The sequence below is a fragment of the Centruroides vittatus genome, unplaced genomic scaffold (genome assembly GCF_030686945.1).
Source record: "Centruroides vittatus isolate TY-2023 unplaced genomic scaffold, ASM3068694v2 scaffold_769, whole genome shotgun sequence".
NCBI classification, from domain to species: domain Eukaryota; kingdom Metazoa; phylum Arthropoda; class Arachnida; order Scorpiones; family Buthidae; genus Centruroides; species Centruroides vittatus.
The window spans coordinates 3,848,262-3,866,049 of NW_027122717.1; the positions used below are offsets into that span (position 1 = coordinate 3,848,262).

Sequence of the window (17,788 nt, forward strand, 5' to 3'; positions counted from 1 at the left end):
GGTTCCATTTCCTAAACACTGGAAGTTCGATCGTGGGGTCATGCCTTATCAGGATGAGCTGGCCATATGAAGTTTTCTGGGTTTCCTCCACAACTGTAATGCCTGAATAGGGGCCAGTTACCCTTAAAAAGGCATCCCAAAAGGCATTCCCCTAAGCAAAAAAAAAAAACCAAAAACATCCTTCCCAAGTGTCCAAAGAAAGTTTCCAGAGCCAGTAGCCTTTCGAATGTCATGTTAAATGTTCATTTATTCTTTGGTTCATTTATTGTTTTTAGTATTAAACACTATATTTATTCTCTATAAAATGTGTTTTTGGTATGTATTTTGGAATGTCTAGAACGAATTACTTGGATTTACATCGATTCATATAGAAATAATTGCCTCAGTTTTTGTCAGTTTTGGATTTCGCCAATTGTTTTTGGACGGATTAAAAACGAAAACACTGTATTTAAAAAGTGTATGATGTCAAACAATTCATCAGCATAATTGGCAATGATTTACCGATATTCTTTTTTATTACTCATAGTTATTTAGACTTTGTTACTGATTTTTTTTATGCTTTACGTGTTTATTTTCTTATGAATACATAGAATCAACTCTCCCACTCATTAATGCAAAAATAAAATGTAACTAAAGTGGCTTGTATTTGGTTTGATCTTCAGGCTGATCATAATTAAAGAGTGCACTGTGTTGAACAAACTATGTCTCAGAGACTCACTGCTAAGCAAGATCACTTTGATGCACATGGCAGATCTTGTTCTCATTCTCCAATCCTCTTTGGTATTGCTGGTTTTAAGCGCAATCTTTGAAACTTTGCCAGCTTTGGCTACGGCCATGACCACGAGGTCATCCACGATGCATTTTTAGTGAAATTAGCCTATCCAATTTCAAATCTTTTCTCTGTTGCATGTCATTCTGGGTTGAATTTTTGCTGATGCCTAGCGAAAATTTTCCACTTTTGAAAAAATAATCATGACTATCGTATCATCCAAAATTATTTTATTACTTTGCACAAACAATATATATATAATATATTAATAAATGTAAAAAGAAAACAAATTATATTTCAAAAGTTAATTTTAATATAAAATTATAACAACTAGTACCATCTGTTTTGAAAAATGTTCCAATACTGAAATGAGATATCTTGGGTCAACTGGTCAAGGTCAGCACATGGCAACCAGAGATATGTCGGGAATAACACAGCACAGGTAAATGGTTTTTTCAAAGATTTGTTTGTCAAAATTCGATTTCTCATTTCAAATTTCCCAATGCACACGTTTGTCAAAATTCGATTTTGCAACATTCACATTTCCAACTTTCCAACAAGCAACACGTGTGCAAATCTCGTACTACTGCCTGTTCATAGTATGTTGCCATTTTGAATTTTATTTTGACTCTGTTCTCAGTCCCGAGTACCTACAAGTCTAATTTTTTTTATGCACACATGATTTGGGCACTTAATACTCTGTGACAAATTGCAACTCACGATTTCATACCTCTAAGCTGGTAAGCAAGCAGGCAAGTACGATTTTATAAACAACACATAGTATTGTCAATAAATAACTTAAAGTAATCAGATCTGACAAAATTAATTGTTAAATGTTAAAGACAACATTCTTCTGAGTACTATAAAACAACAACATTGTATTTGACCAACTTCTAGCCAGGAAGAAAGCTTTTGTTTAGGAGGGGAATAAAACAAATAACTATTTGTTGACATTAGTATTGAGTCATCACAGCTCTACAGTCAACTCTCACTAAAGTAATAAAGTTTTACTACTCTGATATGGATAAAAAACATTTCCTATCCAATGAAACCCAACGTCAATTTGTGAAACTTGAGATAATTTACAGCAAACAAAGTTGATAAGTTTATGTTTTTGCTTTTTTTGGATAAGTTTACAATAAAATAAACCAATAAACTCATTTTTGACAATCCATGAGTATTTTACATTGTTATAGAGAAGACAAAATGAAAAAATTAACTATATAATAATAGTTTCAGATGTAAATGCTGAAAATTTCACAATTTTGGAATAATTACTGGCATCTGTAAGACATCATGTGAGTCAACTAAGGTAGTTGACTTTGCACACAACTACTTCAGGTAAAAATACAAAATATAATTAAAAAGAATTTTTTTCTTTCTTCCTTTTCTCTAGCAAATATGGTTTTAGCCTGTCATTTTAATATTAATTTATTCTGACAATAAAAACGTTTAGTGTTCTTTCACATGTGTCATTTGAAGTGGCAAATTTTTCTTTTGTAAAAACCAACACCTGAACTATTACCCATAAATTTTCTTTCAATCAGAAGAAAAATCTATTTTTCATTTTCTAAAGTACATTCATTAAAATTAATAGTTAAAAACTTTTGTAATTAGTATTAAAAAGTGGAAACATAGTTTTATTGACATATTAACAAGGAGAATGTTAACTAAGTTAGGTAGTGCTACAATTGATTGGAAATGAAATAATTCCAGTTATGTAGGATATTTTGCTATCTGTATACTTATCATCTGCATCTCCTTCTTCAGCCTGTGATCCACAAACAAGATGTTCATGCTAGTTTTGCATAAATGTTGTGTTATTATAAAATGCTTTTTTATATAACCTTTATTCAATTTAAAAAACTTTTAAATTTGATTTTTACAATTAAGAAAAACAGATAATATAAATATTTGTAAAAATCAACCAGAAGATTTATTTAATCTTTAATTATTATAAATCAAATGAAAACCAGATAAAGTATGACAAACTAACATTAAAAAAATAACCATGTAACTCCAGCAAATTTATATATTTTGGATGTTTTTGACCACCTTTAAAAGTCTTCCTTGTAAATAAATATAACAATCAGGACAAATACAATTATTATTTAAAAAATGTATATTGTTATACCTTTGCAGGTGACGTTGTGATAATATTTGACGTTTGTATATTGGAAGAAATGGACCTAATCGGACACTTTTCCATTGAAACATTTTCTTGAGTGTTTTCAACATCTTTGCTATCACCATTAACTAAAGTTTCCTCTGTAGATTTCTGTGTAACAGAATTTTCAGCTGCATCACTTTCACGAGAAGATTCACTAACACTTAATAAAGTTTCAGTTGTACTGGATCCAAAAGAATTGCTATCTTGTTGATTTTGAACATTTCCTTGATAATGATTTCCACTGATTCCTTGTGGAGGAGAAGGCTTAAAACCAGATGGGAGTTTCACATATAAAACTGAAAATAAAATATAAATTGTGAAAAAATTGTTTTATTATTATTTATTTATAAAAAAATTTTAATTTGATAACTAATTCTGAAAAAAAAAGTGCTTTAAAATCAAAGGCTTTAAATAATTTATACTTTCACAATAAAACTCTATCCATTTGCTAAAATTTATCTATATGTTTATTTTATTAAAAAATTTATCTATGATCTAATAATATATATTTTTTATTCCACACTTCAATTTTCCTAATTATTCTTCAAAAATTATTAAAAGTACTAAATTTTTTTCAAAAAATTATTATTAATTCAAAAATGTACAATATTGAAACTACATACAAAATAATTTCTGAAGTCTTCTGGACTGATGGAGTCAACCTTTCTTTATATTCCTTCCTATACCTATACTTATGCAAATTGTTTAAAAGTGTCATCAGATGTTTGTAAGTTTTTTTTTGTCAAATAAAGATTAAAATATTACAAATATATGACATCATGAAAACTTTTAAACAATTTGCATTAGTATAGGCAGAGAAGGCATATAAAGAAATGTCAACTCTGCTAGCCTTAACTGAGTTCTTGTGATTGTGAATGGACATGCAGAAGACTCCAAAAATTTTTTCTCTGGTATTTAGTCTTCAATATAGTAATAGTTTTAAATATATTTCATCTTGGATTTTTTAATCTCTATCATTACTTTATTAATTTCCAACTAATAATGACAAATTTTCTGATTTCTTTTGTACAGAGTGCAAAATCATTATTCTTTCTTCAACATATGTAAAAAATATTCGCAATCTAATTCATTTGATTTGTTTGTAATATAAGGTATAAGAGATAACACTGAAATATTCTAAATACAAACAAATTTGTGACATAAAATATAGACTTTACATAATGAATGAAGGGGAGTTTACTTCAAAGGTAATTAATGACATCAATTGCTACATGTTACTGCATACCAATTTAGAAATAAAATTGTTCCATAAACAACAGCTTATTACCTTATTTTTGAAACTAAATAAATTTTATTATTATGTATTAATTTCAAGCAAACTGTTATTATTTTTAAAAAAATTAGTGATATTCTATGCAAAATGCTGAAGTTTGACAGAAAATGTTCAAAAATTCTGAAATACATTTAATTTGCAAAAAATTGATTATATTTGATAATAAAATTTCCTTCATGAAAAAAAATTCTTGAATTAATCTTTTTAAAGAAAAGTTCAGCATGTTAGAATGCCAGTGCTCAGAACTTTGCTAAAAACAATGTCATTTCTGATGCAATATATACTGCGCTTCCCACAGCAGTTTGGTTTATGTAAATTAATATAATCTCTGAATTTAATAATAGCTAACATTTGTGGATAATAATAATACAGTAATACCTCAACTTACGCGATTTTCAAATTGAGTCGATTTATCTTTTGTTTGAGCGCCATGCAACTCTTGATTGCTCACCCCCCCACATTATTGTTCAGCTTAATGTTCGGACATGTGGTGCGGAATCGACGAATAGCTACAATTTATTTTGTGTTTGTCAGGGTAGAATCGTGCAGGAACACAATTTCCACCTTTTTTTTAAACTGGTAACAGTCGCTGTTACAAAAAGACGGTTGAGGAAGCGACTGTTAGAGTTTGAATGCGTATCCACTGATTGGTCATCAGACCGTCACACCACCTGCGGACCTCCAAAAAAGCTACAATTGTCGGGAATTGCTGATTAGTCAACCGAAATTGATCAAGAACTGCTGATTTTATGAAGCCTTCTACACCAAAATAACTTCGGTTTACGATTTTAATAATATAATTTGTTATACATATGTATTATCTAAGATTTTATTAAACATTTTCTTCTAAATTATTGTTTTCTTTAGTCTCCAGCCCCAATTAAAAATAATCTGTATGTATTTATATGCAAAATTATACCTTAACTTACTTGAATTCGACTTACGTGGTTATCACTCAGTCCCACCTATTGTGTAAGTTTGGGGTATTACTGTATATACAACAAAGTTTACTGTTAGTTTACTGCATTCTTTTTTTCATACAACTAAGTTTTAAACATCTTTTACTCTTTTTTTCTAGCAATTTCTTTAATTAATTAAATAAATAAGAGAACAAATGCTTTTGGCTATTTTAAATGGCCTTCTTCAGGTTCTACAACATTGGAACGTCAGTTAACACATATTTGAAATTCGTTTTCATTCTTATAATGTCATTGTCTTTACAAATTTCTTTCTTTTTTTTTTAAATTACAAATAACGTTGTAGAACCTGAAGAAGGCCATTTAAAATAGCTGAAAGCATTTGTTCTCTTATTTATTTAATTAATTAAAGAAATTGCTAGAAAAAAAGAGTGAAAGGTGTTTTAAAACTTAGTTACAGAAGTTCTAGCTTTCTACACACAGAATTTTTCGTACAATTTTACTCCTGAACTATTTTTATTTATATAAGTATATTTTGTACAGACCTCCTTTTCTTTCTTTAATTATTTGTTCTTGTGAAGTAGTGTGTCCTGATTCAATATCAGAATCTTCATTTCCTGTATCCATTCCTGTATCATCTTCTTCCACTTCCATTCTAACTGCACCCTCAGGAATATCACTCTAAAAATTAAAATTTAAATTAAATAAACAAACTTAAATAAATCAAGATATTAATATTTAATGTTTAAAAAATAAACTTTTTGTATTATTTTTATACATTTTATTAAGGCTATTCTAGAAAGTTTTTTTAGAACCATGACAGTAATAGATGAATAAATAGGAATAATTAAATATATCTGATATGCAGAAGATATATTCATAATACGTCTAAACAAATATAAACAATATCATAAGCAAGAAACAAGAAAATTATCATAAATGCGTTAAACAGCGTATCGCTATAATTACTAACACTTTCAACAAAACTATTTCTGTCTTTGTCAATGAAACTATCTCCGTCTTTGTTTAACGCCTGTATGATAATTTTCTTGTTTCTTGCTTATCCAATGATCGGTGTGAAGTCTAACCATTGTTACAATTAACAATATCATGAAAACTGTAAACAGGTCAGCAGTAATTTAAAATTTGAAAGAGAATTAGAGAATAACCATATATTACCATTTCTAAATGTTAAAAAAGAAAGAAAAGAAAGCAATTAAAAATATACAGTAAAACCCCGTTAAAAAGTTTTTGAAGGGACCACTCTAAAAATACTTCTTAGGGAAGAAAACATATAGAAATTGTAAAAAAATAATTATTTATCTATATAATCAATTTTATTTCAATATCAAGATAATATAATATGGCATAGTGTAACATAGAATAGTAAGATGAACTGACTACAGCAGGTGATGAAGTGGTGGTGTCAATAGTTAATGGACAGCACTGGATAGGGAATATGGTCAAAACAATACGACCCCAGCTAATTTAGTGACTACCTCAGGTATGCAAGTATTTGATATACAATATAGTGAATATTTGGCCACTTTATTAAAACCTTTCTGTTTTTATAAGTGATAAAGTTATGGTGAGAAAAAAGATTATAATTTGTCTTCAACATAAACTTCTTAAGTGTGTAAAATATCATTGATGAAACTGATATTTTGGAATTTCTTACACAGAAAATTGTTATGTGGAAAACTTTAACACACACCTTATGGTGTAAATGCCAGGACCAGAGATATTGGATTTCTTATGAGGAAAAACTTCTTAAGCAGAAACTTCTTAAATGGATTCTACTATAGTAAATTTTAAAAATTTTGCAATGTACAGAGACAATTACTTTTTCTTCTCAAGTTCTGAATCTATAAAACAAAATGTGTTTAAAATGAAAATGCAACTGAACACTATGATATGGTGACTACACTATGATGAACCTGCAAATGAAACCATACTCCCAAGCCTACCTGAGTGATACTAGCCTGCCATTACTTGAATACCATCAAATGACCTTCAAAGGTCAGGACTATATGACTTTGCACTTTTCCGTCACCAAGGAAAAGCTCAAGGGACACAAGTTTTCCAATGATATGGAACTTGTTGCATTGTGTTGAACAGAAGAGAGGGAACTAGGAGAGAATCTTTGTTAAACTTCTTAATACACTAGGTCAAAATATAAATCTTCTTACTGGAAACGAATTAACCAGAGCAAAATTTCTAAAGTGCAAATGTTTTCGACGCCCCTCCTGGGCTCTCCTTCAGGCGTTCACTCAAAACTGTTGCAAGCTAGTTCTTTAAACTTTATAAGATGTTTGATTTCATATTCCTAATGCACATGCACTCCAAAACTTAATCAAACATCGTGAACCAATATAAGATTCGAAATGCAAACCGTTTATAATTCAAATGTTTATAAACCCAAACAAATATAAAATAAAAAATAACCTAAATTTAAATGTTATCGTCCATTAGGAATTGCCACACTGTAGAAAGTGTCATTTCTTCCTTATAATTAATGCTAGTGGATTCACATTCTGCCTTAAGTATTTCCATTGCTTCTAAAATCTTTAGGTGATCTTGGTGTGGGGTGGTGAGAACTATATGTGCTCTGTCAAATTCGGCTGTGATGTCAGGGTCTGTTGGGTCAAGTCAAAAGAGCTGTTGTACATTTATTGTGTCGTATGTCCGACTTATGCTCCTTCAATCGTGTGTCTAAGGACCTTTTAGTTGCACCCACATACACCATTTCTCTATCAAATCTGTCATCCTTTATGGGGACTTTGTAGATGCCTGATAATCTATGCCGGTCTTTTCCATTCCTTAGTAGGCTATAAATGGTCAGACACCTCCTGTATGCTACTTTGATCTCCTGTTTCTTAGCAATGGCTATATATATTGACTTCAAAATTAGGTTATACATGACGGGCACTATCATCTTGTCATCTCCACTTTCTCTATTATGTCCTTCTGGAACAGGCATTGTAATCTGCTTACATTTATAGCTTTCACATAACTTATGTATAAAGTGGGTGTGTTCATACTCCCTTGCTATCTCTTCTATGTTTTTTATTTCATGCGTCAATGCTTGTATGGTAGAAAAATGTGTGTACGCTCTCATGATTAATGCTCTGAAAGATGATATTTTATACGAAAAGGGGTCACAAGATCGTATTGGAATGTATGTCGTGACCGCTGTTGGTTTTCTATACACCACCGTCTGTATGTTTGGTCCTTCAAATACAATGTCTATATCCAAAAAATTGACCCTGTTCCGGTTGTGTTGCTCAATCTCAACAGAAAGACCATAGGGATTGCTGTTCAATACGTGTATTAACTCTTGAAGATCCGGCTTGCTCCTCCAAAAGACGATTATGTCATTCTATAGAGGATAATATTTGAGAGGAAATTAGGTAAGGTTCTGCTTTCCAACATTCTTACCACCAACTCACAAAGGTTCCCATAGGAACACTCCTACCTTGAGCGTACATCTTCCCTTTAAATTGGAATGCCAAATTATAACATGCCAAATGAGCCAACTCCAATATATCCTGGTGCATTGTTCTATCTCCTATTTCTTCAAACAATAAGTCCCTGATTGCACAAAAACATGATGGGAGCTTTATTGATGGATATAGTGATCTGAAGTCCATCATAGTAACGTAAGTGGGGGAGGCTAATAGTTTAAGCTGTTCTAACAGCTGTACTGGGTTAGATATTGTGTACTGATAACCTTTCAAGTGAGTGGCAAGTATGGAGTGTATTGCCACTCACTTGGAAGTACTCTGAATAGTCTGTCATATGGGGACTGCAGAGGTCTATGTCTGTGTCATGGCATACAAAGACGTGCGAGCAGGTCTGCAGATCTCGGAATACAAACGTTTGATGTGTGCCATAATTACACGGTGAAGTGAAACAGAACGTAATCATAAAATTCTGCACTGGAGATCAGAGATGAAATTGGACATTTCTATCGTATTGTCGTTGGCAGTTACAAAAAATTCTCCAGGAAAGCACAGTGTCCATAAACTAGCTTGGCTGCAGTGGTGTGAATGTTGTCTTTGTAGACGGTCCGAATTCCCAAGAGTATGATAGGCAGGTCATCTGTCCAGCGATTGGAAGAGTGACACTTGATTGCTGCCTTGAGTTGCTGGTAGAATTGCTTGATTATTCCATTGGTGGCTGGATGAAAGGCAGTGGTGTGGATCCTCAACATCCCTATCAGCACTGTCAGTGCTTTAAACAAGTGGGACTCGAATTGTTGTGAAATGCCAGAACAACTGATCAATCTTCAAAAAATGTTTTCGCTATGGCAGCAGCTGTAATCTCCGACATGGGAAATGCTTCTGGCCAATGGGAAAAACAGTCGATTGCCATGAGGCAATATGTAAAACCATTGGATGGTGAAAGCGGTCCAACAATGTCAATGTGGACATGGTCAAATCATTGATTTGGCAGAGCAAATGATCCAGTCAGTGATACAGTGTGTTGAGTGATTTTGTTCTTCTGGAACGAGATACAGTTTTGTACAAACTTCTTGCAGTCACACTCAATGGGCAGGGTGCCCCATTGATTAGTATTGCGTCTTTTGTGAGCTATAGATTGTCTTTTTATCGGCATTTATTTGCTGCGTTCTGTCTGCTCTTTTGTGGTGCTTAGTACTGATCCAGGGGAAGCAAAGTTGCACCTCCTTGTGGTCCTGCCTGTTAGTAGCCCGAAAGGACGAAGCCAAGCAACTCTTGCATTTGTGTGACTTCAATAACAGTCCTTTTCAGGACTATGTCGGCCAAGCGGCCGCATGTTTCAGAATCAGACGACGAGGTGTCGTCGCAGGGAGATATGGACACTGTAGTGGAAGAAGACAAGGTGAAAATCATGGAAAGACTCTGTGATGATGTGCAAGAGTACATGGTTAAGAACTGCCTGTTGCCTACGCACAGCGGAGCATGTGACTTTTGTGTATGCACAGTTCGACAAGATTGTCGATCTGCTGCGAGAGAAGACTCAAGACCCGCTGCAAGCCGCAGTGGAGAGTTTACCGGAAAAAATCGACAAGGTCCTGGAGACCAGGAACCAAGCCGGGCCAAATTTTGCACGAGTCATCACGAAGAGGAGCCCAAAACCCAAGTAAGAAATTATCCTCATCGACCCAGAAAACGACAATTAGGATGCAGAGAAGACAAAAGAAATTCTCAAAAAGAATATTAGTCCAAAGCAGATGGGCATTGGAATACAAGCAGTGCGTAAACCTCGATGTCGGGCCATACAAAGGACTTTTTAACGAGACGACACACGGCTCTCACCCCCGGGTGTGACAAACCGTGTAGTGAGGCAATCGCCTGATGTCGGAAGTTTTTGGTAACAAACAGATGAGCGTTGAGTGTAGATGTATCGCAGTAAAGCTGTGCCGTAGTATTTGGAATGGTAATCTGTTTTAGCTGTAGGCCTGTGTTTGAACAAAGGAGTTGCCTAAGTTCATTGTCGGATTCCTGGATGGAGGCAAGTGCCAGGAAGCCAATCGCCTGCATGATAATCTCTATACGAGACAAACTCCTTTTAGGTTGACCAGATACTTGAGGAATTGCACTTCGTGTTTGCCAAATACACACTTTGATGCATTGATTACGACTCCATAGTCATGAAGTCTACTAAACAATTTGAGTAAGTGCTGTAGATGTCCGGCTTTGTCTCAGAACGCTATGAGTATGTTGTCGATAAATACATAGCAAAAATTGAGATCACAGGTAACTTCATCCATGAAGTATTGAAATGTTTGTGCAGCGTTGCACAAACCAAAAGACATAAAGTTGAACTCGTATAGTCCAAACAGTGTGATGACATCCATCTTTGAGATATCCTCTGGGGCTATAAGAATATGATGAAAAGCATGGACTAGGTTAAGAAACACCTACAACCGTGGAGAGTAGATGCAAAATCCTCTATGTGAGGAACAGGATAACGATTGGGAACAGTTTTGCGTTAAGTACATGGTAGTCGCTGCAGGGTCACCACTGGTTGTCCTTGTTTGGAATGAGGTGTAACAGCAATGAACAGCTGCTGGTTGGCAGATTCCTTGAGAGAGCATGAACTCAAATTTGTGCTTAGCCAGTATGTACTTATCTGGTGCAAGTTGTTGGAATTTGCAGTGTACTGGCTGTCCAAGCATTGTGATGATGTGATGGACCGTGGAATGTCAAACGGGTGCAATAGTTGGAGATGAACGTATTATTTCGAGAAACTTGCTCAGTAGTTGGTGATATGGCAAGTCGCCAGCAATAGTCTGGACAGACGTAGTGACACTGCAAATATGTCCATGGCTTACAAGTTTCATGGTTGAGTCAATGAGATGTTTGTTGCAAAGGTCTGGAAAAAGTTCATAATGGAATAAAAAGTCAGCTCCTATTAACAGTTGTGTAACATTGGCAACAATGAATCGCCATGTGAAATTCCATCAAAGAGAAAAATCAGATGTGATTGTCGCATGACAATATGTTTTGATTGCTGTTCCATTCGCTGAAGAGTTGGTAATCTTCTACACAGCGCCTTGGAAGACACAAAGCTGGGTAGATGGAGACATCGCCACCAGTGTCGATCAGGAATGCCACTTTGGACATACAGTCAGTGACGAATAGGCGATAGGTTGGATTTTCGAAATCAGTCACCATCTCTAATGACTTTCATTTTCGTTTTCCAGCAAACAAGGCGGTCGGCATCATCAGGCATTTGTGCCAAATTTCATATGGTACCAGCAGATATTGTTAGGAGAGGCAGTAGGTGGAGAGTGTCGACTGAGTCTGCCACGAGATTTTAGTACTGTACAAACATTAGAAAGTATAAATGCTTTAAAGACAGGTGAACTTGTAAAATTGAGTGTGTAGCAAGTAATAGATTGTGCAACTGGAACAAACTGTGGTTGTGATGGTGGAGATACTTGCAAGGCCTTTGGATGTATGAGAATAAAATGAAAATTTTAACTGAAAAACAATATCCTTTAACTGACAAAGAGGACAACTGTAGCCATAAGGCCAAAAGAAAGTGTAGGATTAAAATTTAATTATACTGTGAAGATTTAAATGGATCAGAAGAAAAAATGCTAAAATTACTGGCATTTCATGGCCCTTTGGTCGATAGTGTTGATTCCACAACATGGCAGGATTATCTTGGTGGAATTATTCAATATCATTGTGAAGATAACAATAATCATGCTGTTCAAATAGTCGGTTATGATTTAACTGGTAATATTCCTTATTATGTTGTTCATAAATCTTGGGGAACAGAATTTGGTATCAGTGGTTACTTGAAAATTGCAATTGAAAAAATTTATACGGCATTGCACTAGAAGTGTCAGCATTGGATGTTGTATGAAGCTAAATTTATATTTATATAAAAGAATTTTTGTTGAGTTGCAATATAAATGTAAGGTGGCGTGTTAACTAATATACATTCATCTGGCAACACTTGTAAAAAAGTTGTTGGTTGACGAGTTTTCGTCCTGTTGTTCAGATTAAGATTGTACAATAGAAGGTAAAGGTGTAAATGTGTATTGCTTGTTATTAAAGTAAAGAAAAGAAGTAAATAAGAAGAAAAGGTAATTTTTATTTATTATCTTAACAACCACATTAGCTAAAGATTCAGGAGAAACAAACATTATGATCATGCATTGTGTTTCTTCTGCATATCCACAAAATTCGTCTCTTCCTAGACTGCTTTTCACTGAAGAAATTATAGTTATAGCATTTGTATTTCTCCTGATATTACATAAAATCAACATATAATAATAGTAACTGAAGATTATGTCAAAAATATATAAATCACAGGAATCATTGAAACATTTTTCTATCAAATGTGTTAATTGATAGGTAAACACTGAAGTTTGTTACTATAAATTAATTTCATTTAAGATTAATTTTTAGTCTACAGTTATCTAGAAATATATCATAATAAAATTTTTATAAGCTTACTGTTAATCCAAAGACACTTGTTGATCCAGCCACTCTGTAAAACATTGCATCTGACCCTTTGGAATGAACATGCAACATAGCATTTAAACAAGCAAGAGAAGCTGGCCCACTAAAAAATATATAAATACATATTTCACATAAGATATAAGAAAATATATACTTTATACTTATTATGTATTTTATAATGCATATACAGTGTCTTCCAAAAAAAATTACAGTTATTTAAAATGGTAGAATGTTAATTGGGCCCAGTTATGCAAAAAGCTACCAGGTTTGTTTGTTTATGGTAATGTGATATCTGGGCAATCTGCTAAGAGGGGGATGTCTCCTAGGAGAACCTTCAAAGGGAGTGAATGATTCCCAAACGGGGATATGTGTACTCCCAGGGGTATGTGCTTGGTAGTTTAAGGGTATGCAAAAAAAAAAAAATAAAAAAAATTAATTACAGTGGATGTACTATAAGAATATTTGAATTCTGTGTTGCAACTCGACGCTTAGTTTTAAATAAAAGATATAATTATTCTTTTATTATATTTATCTGTGTCCTTCCTCCAACACTTTGATTAAAAAAAACATTTTTTAACATGTAATTGTACAGTGTTGTATAATTGACCAAGACACCACTGTTTGATGAATATGCAAATTAAAATTAACAAAAACGAGAAATAGGAAATAAAACTTAGGAAAATTGGCTGATGAGGGGTTTTTCAATCTTTTTTGACTTGGGTACTGCAAGTCAAAAAAGATTAGGAACCACTGTTCTAAGGAAAAACAGCTTCTATTTAGCTGTTACAAATGTAAAGAAAAATCTGTAAAAATCAACCCAAATACTGGTAGTTTTATCCACTTAACAACTGGTAGGCACCAAAAAGCTACCACTCCTCAAAAGCCAAAAATATGTTAAAGCCATGAATAAATTCAGTATTATTTAATCTTTATTTCACAGAAATAACCAAACTGCACAAATCCTATTGATGTATTTAAAAAGCTTGGTGACTACACAGTTAGTATTTTTGACTTATTCTGAAACTATGTCCTCTTTTAATTATTCTTTATTTCACAACTGGGTGCATAGGTAGACACTGGGTATCTTTAACACCTCTTTACTAAATGTCTTAAAGAAAAAGTCAATGGAAGAAGAGCATATGCCTGAAACGTTTATCAGTGTGTAAGATATTCCTAAATAAAGAGTAATGTTAAAGATGCCCAGTGTCTACCTTTGTACCCAGTTGTGAAGTAAAGAATACTCAGTATTTTGTTTGAAAATGAAAAACTTTAACTGTGATTTACTCAGTTTAAGTATGTTGTGGGTTGGTAGCCTTTTGCATAACTGGATCCTATTATCACCTGAAAAGTATACAATGTACCCCAATTGATAGAGTAAAAGTCCAAATTTCATCTACCATCTGCACACAAACATCTTTTTGTCTGTTGCTTATAGAAAGCACCATAAACAAAAATGACTTCTGCAACAGAGAAAGTATTTCATATTCTGTAGTTTGCAAAATCAGAATCAGTCTTCATTGTGCAATACGATTTTCATTGATTTTTTTGAGTTTCACAGACAATTTCAAAGTAATCCATCAATGTAAGGTAAACAGTCTTGGTGCAAAATGATAACTGGCCCCAACTATGCAGACTACTGAATGCAAAATAGTTTCTCTGTTGCAGAGTTATCATTTTTGTTTACAGCACTTCCTAGAGGCAGTAGACAAAAAAATGTTTGAATGCAGATGATAGATGAAACTGGAACAGTTACTCTATTGATTGCTGTACAATACATACTTCTCAGGTAATAATTAATATAATTATAGTAATTTAAATGGTAGCATTCTTTCTGAAAGACCCTGTAAATTAAATAATAAAAATATGAAAAAGTATTTTATACTAGGAGTCACGCTGCATAAACCAAAATCACTACTTGGCGATACTTTTAGTAAAATGCCAATAAAAATATAATGCTGGCAATAAAAACCTTAGTCTGCTTATTTTGACATTCAGCAATTGAATTCAATTGAATCACAATGCATGCTTCAGGAAAAACAGCAGAATGTATAGCTCCTATATGATGGGAGGCCCTTGCACCACACACCTAGCAAAGTCATGTCATCACATGGCGAGTTGCACGGGAAAGCAGGAAGTAATGTTGAGAATCAAAGACAGTTTTCATGCAATGCCACCCAGCATTTCTAGATCGCGGATTTTTGGAGGGGTGACGACATATTTCCACTTTCATCTCTGTTTAGTAGACTAAAGCATAAAAATTTTGATATGATAGAATTTGTGAAATACTGTTTAAGCAGTGTGATGAAACATGTTGTTTGGAATTATTCATTAAAAAATTATTCAAAAATGATTCTTATTTCTGTGTGACAGCTTAACATGTTATTTTTGCTTTCCAGACTCCAAACTGATAAGGTTACACTACATTAATTAGTAAGTAAAACTGGTGGCAGTAAATAATTTGAAGTGACAAAAAAAATTTTAAACTGGTGAAATGGTTGGCAATTTCTCAAATTTTCCAGAGCAATCCTTGTTTATATATATATACAGTCAAACCTGTTTTTATGCGGGGGATAGGGACCGCATTAAAAAAAACGCATTAAAAAAAATCTCACGAAACTTCACGAATGGCTGTAAATAATAGTTTTCGCGACACAATTAAAAAATATTTTTTTTATGCGGTCAACAGGGACCGCATAAAAAAGTCTCACATAGAAAATAACTCAAAACCGTACGAAATAGAATTTATTGACAACAGATGTCAGCACTTGACTGCATCGTCTGGTCTATCGTCTGTTTTACATATTTTTGTCCAGGTGGTGTTTTGTTGACTTAAAAAGTAAATTATTTCATTTTTCGCATATTCATGCAATAATATTACTATAATAAGTGCATTTATGCTATAATAAGTTTATTTAGCTATAATAAGTCAACGTAAGACATGACGAATCGCACGAGACTAGTCGCCAACTATACCGCACAAATTAAAAATTCGCATTAAAAAAATCGCACAAATAAAAATCGCACATAAAAAGAACGCATAAAAACAGGTTTGACTGTATATATATATATATAAAGTACATAAGATAAATAATATAACAAAATTTTAAGAATTTAAGAAAATGTCTCAAGGGTAATATATATACCATATTTACTCACGGATGAGACAGGCTTTTTATTCATTTTTCACCACTTCAAAAACATAGATCGTCCTATATGCGCAAGCAAACGGTTCTTTGCAATATGTGTGCAGTCAAACAGGTTGGCTGCACACATATGCCTGATCAAACGATCCAACTGTGTTGTTGTTTTTTGTGGTCTAAATGACTTTTTGGCAGAAACAATGGTCCCATATATTTGAAAATGCTTCACCACTTTTGCAATAACACTTTTATGCATATTAAAGATTTTACCAATTTCAGTAAAGGTCATTTTTTCTTTCATACACATATCTACCATTCTTTGTTTAATATCATTTGATAATTTTATTCTTCAAGGCATTCTGTTATATTTCTTATAAAATCAGTTAATATATATCACTCTTCATCCAACTGATTATGATTGCATTCTGTTTCACACAACAGTGCAAACTAATTTTCATACTTCCTTTTGGTAGCTCTACTTTTGTCACAGTGTAAAATATAAAAACTTTCGTTTTTTCTTTGGTAAATCAAATTTAAAATAAAATCTGTTTGATTCAATTGAGTATTTTGACTCTTTTTTTTTGGTGCTCTTTTCAACTATCACAATATTAATTGTGGAGTAGGTGATAAACAAAGTAGAGCTTGCATTTTTTAAAAATATGTCAAGAATAGCTGTACTTTTGGCCACTACTGTAAATACTTTTTGTTAGCATTAATATAAGAGACACAGATGCATTATCAAATGTTTTGGAAAGCTTTTTATGATAATCCAAAGAAAAAGTTTATTATAATAACTCAATTGAATAATCGGGTATTAAAATAAAATTATGTAGAATACATTTGTTGTAAAGTTTAATTTGATAATTTTAAATTGTGTAAATTTCAAAAATAATTTAAATTTTGAATTGAGTTTGAATGTAGAAAACTACAAAAAGAGCTGTAAAAACGTAAGTAAAAATTAAAACAATGCGATCAGTAATAATATTCTTAACAAGATTGTAGATTCTAAAAGTAAAATTATTTCTAGATTAAAACAAGTAAATATACTCTTTACATCCGACTTCGAGAGACTTAATCAGCAGACAAATGTAAAGATGAAGTAAAGAAAATAAGTGATGTAAAGAAAATAGAAAAGTTAATTATAAAATCAGCAATGAAAACGAAAGGTAAAAAAATCTTTTTATTACGTAGAAAATTTAAACAGATGAAAAGACTTAATGGAAATAGTAATAATATAAATAATAATCTAGATCAGTACATCCAAAATAAAAATATTAAATTAAATGAAAAATTTGATCATCCTACTAATACAGAAAAACAAGAATGGCTGAATAAATTGATAGTCAATTTCTCAAATGTTGAGATACCACGTGATTACTTACGATTGTTATCCTGGGGATATAATATGAACCTCCCCATGGTATTCCAAGTCATTTCCAATAATAGTGAAATTGAAAATGCCATACGAAACATTCTCAGAAATATTGAAGAAAAGAAGAAACTAAGGACTATTTTAAGCAGAGACTTAGCAAAG

The 17,788-nt window shown here is 32.7% G+C and overlaps 1 protein-coding gene and 1 pseudogene across 1 annotated transcript in view; one reads left to right on the forward strand and one right to left on the reverse strand.

Moving 5' to 3' along the window:
* The window catches only part of Asx (Additional sex combs), a 129,244-nt gene that overhangs the window by 69,755 nt on the left and 41,701 nt on the right, over positions 1 to 17,788 (reverse strand). The window contains exons 3-5 of the mRNA XM_067288045.1: positions 13,109 to 13,217; positions 5,696 to 5,831; positions 2,904 to 3,235 (exon numbers count right to left, since the gene is read on the reverse strand). Coding sequence (XP_067144146.1) covers positions 2,904 to 3,235; positions 5,696 to 5,831; positions 13,109 to 13,217 — 577 coding nt within the window. The remainder of the gene's footprint in view (positions 1 to 2,903; positions 3,236 to 5,695; positions 5,832 to 13,108; positions 13,218 to 17,788) is intronic.
* LOC136989829 (cathepsin O-like) lies at positions 9,927 to 12,512 on the forward strand (annotated as a pseudogene).